Source organism: Cariama cristata, unplaced genomic scaffold (genome assembly GCF_000690535.1).
Source record: "Cariama cristata isolate BGI_N322 unplaced genomic scaffold, ASM69053v1 scaffold12444, whole genome shotgun sequence".
In the NCBI taxonomy this organism is placed as follows: Eukaryota; Metazoa; Chordata; class Aves; order Cariamiformes; family Cariamidae; genus Cariama; species Cariama cristata.
Window position 1 is genome coordinate 30,998 of NW_009612420.1, and position 11,950 is coordinate 42,947.

At 45.7% G+C, this 11,950-nt stretch overlaps 1 protein-coding gene across 1 annotated transcript in view; it reads right to left on the reverse strand.

The window, feature by feature from the left end:
• LOC104160499 (phosphofurin acidic cluster sorting protein 2-like) overlaps nucleotides 1-11,950 on the reverse strand; it is a 67,686-nt gene that overhangs the window by 22,261 nt on the left and 33,475 nt on the right. Inside the window, 8 exon segments of the mRNA XM_009698628.1 lie at nucleotides 3,087-3,241; nucleotides 3,966-4,072; nucleotides 5,573-5,677; nucleotides 6,379-6,514; nucleotides 7,175-7,296; nucleotides 8,070-8,147; nucleotides 8,889-8,979; nucleotides 11,072-11,229. Coding sequence (XP_009696930.1) covers nucleotides 3,087-3,241; nucleotides 3,966-4,072; nucleotides 5,573-5,677; nucleotides 6,379-6,514; nucleotides 7,175-7,296; nucleotides 8,070-8,147; nucleotides 8,889-8,979; nucleotides 11,072-11,229 — 952 coding nt within the window.

Here is an 11,950-nt window from a genome sequence, read left to right on the forward strand (position 1 = left end):
CAGAGGCCCTATGGCTCTCCATCTCTGTTTCTCAGTTTTGCAAGCGGCTTTCCCAGCAGCCCTTCCTGCCCACAGGCTGCACCACACACACCACAGCCAGGTCACCTCTGCCCAGAGGAGCTGGACCCCTTCCTCCAGACACCATTCACACACCCCAGCTGTTTTGCAATACTGAGAAGAGGCAATTGTCCCCCACCATGAAAAACAACCCAGGGAGGCTTGTTTAATCGGTGGAGAAGGGCTATAAGTTCAATAAATAGGCTGTAATTAAAGACAGAAGGCAGAGTCCAAGGATTACAGTCCCCAGTGAATGTTGGCATATTCATCAGGTCCCTGCTTGCTCTAGCTAAGCCTTACGGCTCCTTTGTGAGCAGGGAAAGACCTCCTTGCAGAAAGTTTGTGCGTCCAGCCTCCAGCTTGAAGCCCTGCATGAAGATCACACTTCATACTGAGCAGGAGAGGGAAGGCATTTAAGTGATAAACTCTGCCCTGGGAGGTGGTAAAAGTTTGCCTCCTTCATTTTAGGCCACATTTGTCTCCAAATCAGACAACCCGCTCTTGTAGCTACCTCTCCAGTCTTTCAACACAGGAGAAAAGCTGTGCCACGATTGCACTTTCCAGTCACCACACCTCAGTCATGCTCAGCATGAGTCCTGTACATTTACAATCAGCCATGAAGTAGCCTCAGAATTCCTCTACTAATCAGCTTATTTTTATCCTTCCTGCATACTGAGTTCTCACATCAAGCCACACTTCCAGAGACTGCAACAGTTGAGTCATCAGCTGGTAACTGGTAATCTCACAACCTCTTCCAAGAAGACCCCAGTTGCTTAACTATACTCACCATCCTCCAGTAAAGCTCATGGTGGAAAAAACCCACTGTCATTTCTCAGTCCTCCAAACCAGTGCTAATTTCCAGACTTCCAGGAAAGGTTCAGGCAGAAGGTCTCTCTGAGCTCCCCTCGGTGTCATTAGAGACTGGGGCCTAAGTTCTTTCCTGGATCCTGCTGATCATGCCTACTTTCAGACTCATCATTTCTTTCGCAGTGGAGTTTTAAACAATGCCCATGGAACAGCTTTGTACGATGTGCTGGGGAAGCTTTCCCACATGCTGGGAAAACACACTGCACATGGCAGATGCAGTTGGAAACAAGGACTAAACACAAGGTCTCCCAAGAAGTTCTACCCATGGGAGCTAAACAAAATGCTAAAAAAACCTGAAACAGCCAAAATAACCTCAACCTTTTTTTCTATTTTATTTGCCCCTTTTCAGTTGTTTATACACTGGTTTGGACATCAAAGGAGTCTTCCAGCCATAGAATCAGAAGCATGAAGCAGGACTCAACCTCCCAGTATGGATGCTTACAGACACTAAGCATTTCTCATTTTTAACAAACCACTGTAGGTTGACTCTTCTGTCACTGCAGTGTGTAGTTGTGGACTAAGAAGGTAAAACCATCTTAGAAAAAGACTCCACCATTCCTACTTTGAAGGTGCTGCTAACAGCATAAAGTCTTTTCCTTTAAGATGTTTATGGCATGGTCACCATTCTGTCTTTGGTGCTTTTTCAATTGTCAGAAAAGAGAGGTTGCTCGTCAATCCCTTTAATGAACTGTCAGAAAGATGGCTAGAAATAAGCACTTGATCTGATCGGGAAAATCTGCAGACTTCTATGGGAAAGGCCCTGCTAGAGAAGTTTCTATATTTAAAGTACATTAAAAAAGCATTCAGAGTTCTGAAGCAGTTTGATAATGAAAGTGCTTTGTTCTTTTTTTTTTTTTTAATTACCAAAGAAAGTTTTAAGATTAAAACACCAACCCAAAACCACACTAGCTAGATCTTGTGTTTCACTTTTGGGAATATTTTCAGATCATTAAAGACTGCAGGACAGAAAACTCTTCTGAAGCCAGGAGACAGCCAGCATGTAAAGGACTAAAGCCCTCAGTCTCACACACTCGCATTCAAAGCACATTTAACCTTCCAGAAATAATTTTTTTTGTTTTTTACCCCCTGAAGGGCGCTCTCTCCTCTTCCTGCCAACCTCTTTGGAAACTAAATGCCTTCCTTACAGAAGGATGCAGCTCTGCCTTTTTCATTTCACTTATGCAAATCCCACCATTGAATCGACAGCCTAACCCTGCTGTTCATGGTGCTGGGCAGCAGTTTCTGACTCCTACAGCAACCACCATCAGCTGTTCCCAAACCTAAAAGACTGGAAAATACTGAGAAAAAGTGCTTTTCAAGTTTTCTGTTGCCTACATCACTTAAGTTCCCTGTTCACACAAACCAAGCTTTGGGCTAGACCAGCTTCTGGCATCACACCCTTACAACACCAACACGGCCCAGATGCCCCTGCCCACGAGCATCAGTGACCACCTGGCTTCCCAGGCCTCGCTGCTACAACATCCCTCATGTTTCTGACTACAAGATGACCCTTAATGTTATTAGCAGCCCACTCTACTTCCCCCAACACAAGCGATCCAAGCTGGATAACTTTCCAGCCAGGCAGGCTTGTTGAGCTGCTGGAAGGGCAGAGATAAAGTGCTGGAAAACTGAGGGAAAAACCTGAGGAGAACAGCACGTAAAGGAAAGGTCAAAAGATACATGTAATTTGAATAATTTACTCTCAGCAGTTTCAAAGCCTTTAAAAAAAATTTCTCCCCCCCCCCGCCCCAACATTTTCTGTGTCAGTCTCAGGGAGGCCAGAACAGTTATCGCTTTGGGAAATGTGGTGCCCAATGAATTTAAGATTTCAGCCAGGGAAAGGGCTTCTAGAACATCATTCTATGTGTTCATTGTACCATGATAAAAAGATACATAAGAGTCTCTCTGTATGGGGAGGAAGGACTCAACCCCTTGCTTCAAACCAAAGGTTTACAAGCAGATTTTGGCATCAAGAACATAAAGATGAAATTCACTCATGCAAGAGCAGCAACACAAGCATTACACAATACAATGACAGCATGATGCTTGCCTCATTTAACAGCCATATACCTAGTCAAAGCTTCCAAGAGGGCTTCTCCTGAGGGAGCACATCACATTTAACCCGTTCATCTTTCTATGAAGAAAAATTATTCCTTATTTACCTAGAGGGATGATCAAAAATCTCATGTAGCCAAGCCAGTCTGGGGTTTTGTGAGACAGCTGCTCTACAAAGAGCCTCAACACAGCACTGAGGTAATTCTGGGCTCCGGCCACTGCAATTTTAATTGGGTTTGGAGGCTGTGAATTGCAGTTACAGCTAGACAGAAAAAGAGGAAACATATTCATAATTGTGCTTCCAACCAGATATTTCAGAACAAGTTTAAAAAAAAATTGGTTAATAACAACCATGGCAGAAGAGAGCTTGCTCAATACACAAGGCAATATCACAATGATTATCAGCAGCTTAAAATATTATTAATAAAATGTAACATTGTTCCGTACTTTCTTTATTGGTCTCCGTGCTCCTTCTTTCACACATTTCGATAATCTAAAGGGCTGGACTCAACTATCTAGGTTAGGATGTACCTATTGCAACTAACTGCTGTGTCAGAGAACATACTCAGGTACACACAGCCCTCAGCAGGTATCTAGGGAATGCCTTGAGGAATTAATCTGGGAATTACTTGGGTGAGTGGAGCAAGAACTATTTAAAACCCTACCTATTATCTTTGCATGCTTTACTGGTTATTAGATCTGACCTATGAGGCAGTCTTCAAAGCACAATCTTAAAATCACTGATGTCAATAAAAGGAGACTTGTATCCCCACCCATACAGCAGACTTTGCAGGGCTGAAGAACTTTGGCAAGTGCTGAATAACCACACAAATCTCATTTCAGGAGAGCAGATTGGGGAGAAGTATTGGAAGGGAAAAGTAATTCTCAGCTACTGGACGGAAAACTTCCCAGGCACTAGGGCATGGGAACTGAGAGGCTTTTAGAGCCAAGACTCAATAAACAACAGAAGCAAGGCGAGAACTTACTATCTCTGTATCCTGGAGACAATAGTGCTGAAAGCTGCCTGAATATCAGCAGATGAGCATGTGCAGACCACTGGCAAGGTATGCTTTTGCAAGACATCTGATAGGTACTGAGGAGAAAACAGAACATTTTATAGCCCTTTGTTTTGGTACAGTCTCTCACAAGAAGAAAAATTGCCTCCCCCAGCCTCCTAGGTATTCTCACACCCAAGTGTGGGCACTCTCCCCATGTCCAACTTGCAAGCAATAGGGCTATTTCCCAAATACCTCGTCCTTGTGCACCAGCCAAAGGAAAGTTCTTCCTCTAGAAAAATGGAAACATTGCACTTTCTCAACAAACACCAGCACTATATCCAAAACATGGCAGTAACAACTCTAGAACAGCAGGGTTTTTACGGCTGCAGAGAGCAGGGCAGCAGCAGCAGGCCATTCACCTAGCACAGCACTGAGTAAGAGCAGATGCTGTCTACTCACCTGCTTCTCAAACTGCAGTTGCACCTCTCTCTGATTTCAAAAGGACCTAACAAATGCAATGTTCGGCCCACCCTCAAGCACTAAAAAAAGGGAAGGTGCTACCAACACACATGTCCTCATGAGGGACTGTTTCCCCACCATGCAGTTAACAGGAAACAAGTTAACACACACCTCAGGTAGACATGGACATAATATTATGAGACTCGGCAATTATCTCACGCTTTCAAATTCTGCACCACTGATCTATACAACCCAGTCAACGCTATCTTCATGTCCTCTGATACCGCAGGCACAAGCTGCTAAAACTACTGGAAGATGACCTACAATGCTTTCTGTCCATCTCTAGAAAGCAGAACCAGAACCAGCAGCTCAGTTGGTATTTTTGCTCTCCAGACACTGAGACCCTAGTTCTTCCAGAAGCAGAAAGCCACACCAGACAATGTAACTCCACGAGGCTGGCACAAGTTCTACAGGTGACAGTCACCCAGCACATGTTTATTGGTCCTCTTCCATATATATTTTATTGCTTTCTCAGACTAAGGTTCCTAAAGGAGCAAAATTTGTTCCAAACCCATAACAAACAATATGTTGCCAGCATAAGAAAGCACTGCTCAGGGTTCTTCTTAACACAACTATCGGTCACTCAGAAAAGATGGGGTGACATACCCGCAGTCAGGAATCACAAGCATGTGTGCAAGGCAACAGAGCTGACCCGAGGTAGTTTTTCCTGTGTTCACCACCTGTGCCTAGAAATGCCAGCTTAAACCACAGGTCAGTTCTCCCTGCTTCCTTTGTCCCAGTCTACCACAGTTGAGAAGTAGGCTCTTAAGTGCAAGGGTCCAGCCATTTTCAGTCTGCTGCTAACCAGAAGGAACGGCATTTCGTGGAAGAGAAAAAAACCTCTGTAGAAAGACTCCAGTGGCAAAGCTTTACAAGATCCACAGCATCTCCTGGTCAAACAAAATCCAACCTGTAGGCACTGAACACTCAGTACGCTGCCAGCCCTCATGCACCACCACTGCTCTTCCAACCAAGCAGCAGAACCTACTGGTTAGTGGTAGAGCTCAAGGCCTGTCCATTCCTGGGGAGGAACAGTGAAGGAGAATTGTGCTTCAGGTAACATCTCCTGCCTTTACCTGGCCTTGCCAGTCAGAAGTATTGACAAGAATAATGTTTTCTGGCAGCTGGTCATCGGAAACCAGGATGTGATTTAGTTGGTCATACACTGTTTTCCTGGGGATCTGGAAATAAAGACACAGAGAAGAGAACAGAACAATAGGAGATGTCAGCTCTAATTGTCAAGCCACCAGGCTCCAGCTCTTGCAGTTCATGAGAGGTGGCTGTGCTCGCTCATCCCATCAGCAAAGGCATGCTAGCAGCCATGCTGGCTGCTGGGACTGACACTCATCAGCTTCTTCAATATTGCCGATATTCTCTATTAGCCAACTTGGTTTTGTTGGCCATTACTCCTTCTGCCATGCACTTTTACTTACATCACTTTATACCAACTAACAGTAGCCCAAGGAATTTTGGATTCATAGAAGCCAGGAACAATCTCCTTCAAGAAGGGAATTAAGGGAGTCCCGCAGTTAACAAAAGTATGGCACATATGCTCTGCACAAGTCAGTCCCTTTTTGCAATCCCTAGCAGTTTGCCTTATTTCAAAGCAGTAATTCCTCAAGACATCCCTATTCATTTGTCATCATAACAATCTGTTCTCAGTCTATAGCGGGCTGACAAAGCAACAATCTGGCAAAACCCAGCAGACTGGATGGAAGATATAGTATCAGCCAAGACATAAATTCCCTCCTTCCTGAAGCTGCAGGGCCCGGTTCCTTTCCAGCAGGGACAGCACTTGGACCAGAAGGAAAGGGATCACAGGAGACAGTTGGAGAAGAGGAAAAAGTATGAGTGGCTGGAGGGACAGCAATCTTTTTCACACCTGTAAGTGGTGCCGGGTGTCTGGAGAGCGTTCATTGTCCAGACTGTTCGCTCTCTCATTCTGCGGCCTCACTGGCTGCCTCTCCTTCAGAGATGTGCTCCTTCCCCGACGTCCTGTCTGCTTCCCTTCAGACCTGCTAGAGAGATGTGCTTGCATTCCAGAGCTGGCTCAGATAAGAGTGAGATACAACCCCCAAATCCCAGATCATCCAGTCTGGCAACATCAACAACCTGAGCGGAAGCATTGGGGAATTGCACATGGAGACCTGAGCCAGCTTGAGACCTGCTAATTCTGTTTCTGATAGTGCAGAGCATAAAAAAAACAGAGCATGCTCCCAGGAGTCCCATGCAGACTTCCACAGCCAATGCTAAGACCCACACCACCACCCTGCTAACGCTACACCAGCGTAATAGGATCTAGCCATGCAAACTGCTGTCACACACCCAAAGGAGCATCTATTTGCTTGCAAATAGCTGGAAAAACTATATGGTGGGGTTGCTGAAGCCCACATTGACTACCCTATTTAGGAAGGTTTAACAGGACCTAAGGTAGACTTGACAACCAGCTTTAAGGTCAAAATCTGCATCAGACTTTGATGCAACCTCAGAGCAATGCTGCCCTTCAGGGTTCGAGCATTCATTTATGAAGTGCTCAAGACCCATCACTTAAGCGCCTGAACACAGGGAGGGTGTGCTTGCAGACAACGGCTTAAAGTCATCCTGAACAAATGCTAACAAGCTGCCTGTGACTTTCCCAGCACCCCTGCAGCAGGCACAATGTTGTGTCACCACTCTACCTGGTGGACGGGATAATGAGGGACTCTGTCTTAGTGATCTTCCCGCTGGGTGGGAGTTTCTCGACAAACACATCTGGTGTGGGAAGTTCAGTTTCCTGGACCTCAGCTTGCTGGTTAGACTCCTGCAAAAACACAGGGAACTGAGTCATGAGGAACAAACCCTCCCCTCTGTCTCACTACAAGAGCTAGCGGGAGGCATCCCAGCTTAGCTCTGGCTGGGGCACATTCAGCCTGCATCTTCCAGACATGCTACTCACTGCCTAAAGGGAGAAGCCACTACTGACTACCTCGGGCTACCAGGGCTCTGCTTCACGAGGGAGCTGGAGGTAGGAAAGATGCTCAGATACGCTATTTGGAATAGGCAGTCTCACAGCTTGAAGCCACAGACATGGCTCCTCATGCAGTGCAGATTGATTCCATTTATCCAAATGAACTAGTGTAAAGAGAAAGACACATGAGAATATTACAAACTGTGTGTCCTCAGTAGAGCAACTTGAGCATTGGGATTTTTACCCTAGGAACAGTTTGATTTCTGCCAATTTAGCTTGAACTAATACTTCTGCTTGATAAAATGGAACATCCCTGAGAATGCTTTCCGGGACAATACACACTCTCAGTAGCATACTTTAGGCCAGCCTTCCTCAAACCAAGAGAAAGGCTGTTTAAACAGAAGGCCACATAAAGCATTTCAGTTTTAAAAGGCTGAAAGACAAGAACCTCCAACAACTAAGGTCAGGAGGAGAGCTCAGCATTATCTTCATTGACCTAATGTTACCTACGTAAGTTGCATTGCATGTGCAACTATATGGACAGATAGACACATGCCACAGAATGCAGTTCACAGTTGACACCCAAACTGCCAGGAGGAACCTTAACAAGTGCTTTTTCAACTTACGTAAGAGACAGTGTCAGAAATACTGTCGCCTGCATGTTTGGTTCCAAGACTCTTTGTCTTTTCAGGCACTTCTACCTGCTTGAGAGGAGAAAAATCATTAGGAGGCACAGTACCAGGACAGTTTTCAGCCACACTCTCTGGATCAGACTGTTCAAAAGATACTTTTCTCCGTTTAAACACTGCACAGCTCTGCACGATGACCAGGAGTGCTTCCTGATCACACCAGGACCACACACATTAGGGTGGGATATGGCAAAGCAGTAGCTGATGCACAATATACAGTAGAGGCAAGGAAGTGCTCTGGGATAGGACTGATATTCTATGCACCTAATATGCCCACCCATGAGGGGATGGAAAAGGGGGTGAGCTGCCCCTCAAGTGTTTGCTCCTAGCCACCAGGGAAAGTAGCCCAACAACAGCAAGGTAAAGCTTCCTCCAAACAGTGCCAAGGAGTCCCTAAAACTCCCAGGCAACATTTTCCATCCTGGCAGTTATTTCAAGTACATGGGAATCTGGAATTATTCATACTGTTAGCAAGTATTCAATACATAACCTGAAGATATCCCCTTGAGTTAATACAATATTTGCTTTTCAAAAAACAAAACAAAAACAAAAAAAAACCCAAAAACCACAGCAGCAACAAAAAAATCCCACAACCCCCCAAACAAATATGTTTTCTTAGCAGAAAATTCACATCTCTGCATCCAAGTCTTTGGAGCAGGTCAGGGAGGGTGCTTTAATTTACACATGTAAATAGAGACACAGTGCAGGTCTGCTGTATTACCTGCAGATAGATAACCTTCTTGAAACATGACTTACAGGACTTGATGGTTCTCTCTGGCTCCTGATGCTATGGATGCTACCAATTTCTGTCTGAGAGCTGGAATGTGACAGTCCTTCAAAATAAGGTCTGAATAAGGAAAGCAAAAACAGTTTCTTATCAAAAACACTAACAGAGAAAGTCCACCACATTCACAGCAAAGCAACATGACTGTTCCCAGGGTGTCTTACTGCTCCCCAATGGTTCCAGTAAAATTTTGAGGCTACTTCTGAAAGGAGGGGGAGGTCTTCAAGACAGCAAGAGAAGCCAGGAAGTCCAGGGACCCCTGTCTAGCCCTGACACTGATTGACCGACCTCCATCTAATGGATCTGACATGTCACCTGTCACACAGCAGAACACATTTATAAAACTCTTACTAGGAACGCTTGCACATTCTCACACTACACACCAAACAGCAGCTTTTGTTTCCAAAAAATCCAGAGTGGGCACCGAGTCCAGCATTTTCCCACAGCAGAACAGAATGCAAATTCACCCCACACAAGCAGTTGTGTCCTCACTACCCCAAGCACCAGGTGCAAAGTTTCACACTGCAATTCTTGTTTCAGCTTTGCAAACGCTGATTGAACTACATACATGCCATTCCAGACAGGGTCTAGCTCTTGACTGAAATACAGCAAGTAGAGTTAGTGGCCCCCACCAATACTCTGCTCCTGCAGGTAAGTGACTCTTGGTGCTAATACGCATTTTATTTCCAGCTTGCATCTGGATTTGGCTGCCAGCCCTAGGATCCAGTTACACATTTGCTCAGTAAGATAAGGTAGCGTATACAATCAGATTGCGCTTCCGCGTAAAAAGGCAGCTCATCATACCAGGCTACAAGACTCAATTACAATTTAAGGAACTGATTTTTTTTCTTGCAGGAAAAACCTGCCTACGAGCATCAGCATTTATCACATCCCTTTCAAGATATGAACACAAAAACTGCACACAGTGAACCACAAAGTATCTCCCCAGGACCAGATACCATAAGTTCTTAGTCCAGCAATCACGTAATCCCAGAACAGTTAGCTCCTTGGCCCCAGGGAACAGTGTGAGCTCTCAGTGTGTACAGTACAACATTTTGGCTTGTTTCAAAGCAGCTGCTTACAACAACATATTATTTTTAAATCCCTTCAAGGCAGGGCCTACCAACTGGCAATATATTGGGTCAAGCTCCAAACACTTTTACAAGCCACCAGCCCCACCACTTAGCACTGCTGCCCCAGTCTATCCTTGACACCTTCTGGATCATTGATCTGAGTTTCCAGACTCAGAATCTATTCTTAGCCCAACTAGGTTATTCTGTGTTAATTAGGATATTATGACACCTGGTAATTAGCTAGCATTTAGCAGATACAGTACTGACCAACCACAGTGGTAGGTTTTGCTTGTTTCAGAGCCTTCACAGCATTGAAGGCCTGAGCATGTAACCACATGCCAGTCAGAAGCACAAGCACAACTTGAACGGTCTCACGTTTTCAGTCTTTATTCAGCAGGGATGTGACACAGCTCTGTTAGCTCAGGGTTCTGCATCTGCTCCAGACCCTGAGACAGCAATCCTCGGCTCAGCTCCACAGTGCTGTCATTGCCCACACACATCAGTGCCCACAAAAGCCGGTTCAAAACAGGCTTGCGCGTATCTATGTGTGCTGCAGCCAGTTCCCTTGGGCCCTGAGGAACTCCGTTTCCCACAGTTCTGCTTCCTTAATCCCTGCAAAGACTCTCTTTCTACACAGGGTCTTATCAGCTTTTCCAAAAAGACACAGTCCGCCTTGTCCATCCCTGCCTCTACTTCTGCAGCTTCCAACCACATCTCCTTCTGCCTTAGCACAGATTTCCTGGCTGTTTCTACCACCTCTTCAAAACACCTGTGCACAGTTTAATTCTACTGCCTGCCAGCAATTCTTACCCCTGTGCTTAGATGGCACGGCAGCCAAAACATGTGCAAAGGGAACAAGAAGAATGGAGACTGAAGAGAAGCTAGACACTTCCCCCGCCCCCCCCCGCCACTACGCCCAGCTCACAAGCAGTCATTCACATTATAACACACACTAGGGCTCCGACACCAGGTCAAGCGGGGAAAAAACCAGGATGGAGGGGTGGGAATAGAAAGAACATCTAATCTGTGCTGACATTGTGCATGGTCTCTCTCTGGCCCAGCATCAGCAGCCCCACACTTACTTTAACTTTGGCTTTGGAGTGCTCAACACACTGTCATCATCCTCCATTTCTGGCCCGCTGTCACTGGGGTTCTCTATATCCAGCGTGTCATACAGAAGGTCCAAGTCTTCCTCCACCTCTGGAACATGCTCGGCCGGATCCTGCTCTGAATCCAGAACCTACATGCAGGACAAGAATGGGAATTGCTGACTCCGCTAGGAGCCAGAGCGATCCCATGTCACCTGAGCTCCCCCGAGGACTGCAGCACACCAGTCTTGGGAGTAAAACTCTGTTCCTAGTGCAAAGATACTATACTCAACAGAAACATTAAGTATATGAGAAGTGCTTGTTTTGGGTCAAGCTTGTCAGTGTCTGGTTAAGCACAGGTTACCTATTGGAGTAAGCATCCATGAACAAGCTATTAACCGTAGATTATGTCCATTATTCAACCCCATTCTATAAACAAAGCTTGAAAAAGGTCCCTAACGGAATCCCAGTTTTCTTAGAAAAAAACAGAGAAATGCAGTACTCCCAACAACATAACCTGAAGAAGTTGCCATGACCCCTCCTAATTTGAATCCCAAGCAGGTAGAAATGGCAAAAATGTCCACGGGAGGCGCCCGAGACCTGGAGAAGGACCCGCTGCCACCCACTCGCAAAGCCGCAGAGAACGGATCTCTCACACACAGCTTCCACCGGTTGCTTCGCATACACACCAGAGTAAGCAGGCAGCTCTGCACAGTTCAGAGCTTGCTTTTTGAATGGCAGCTCCAGAAAAGCAGCAGCTCAGCTGGCTGAGACCTCAGCTATGGGTGCTGACTCTGCAGAGCTAACTTGGGAAGAACAGCAAAGCTAACAGGACTGCGTGGAAGCGGGAGGATGCAGGAGTTGTTACTCTTT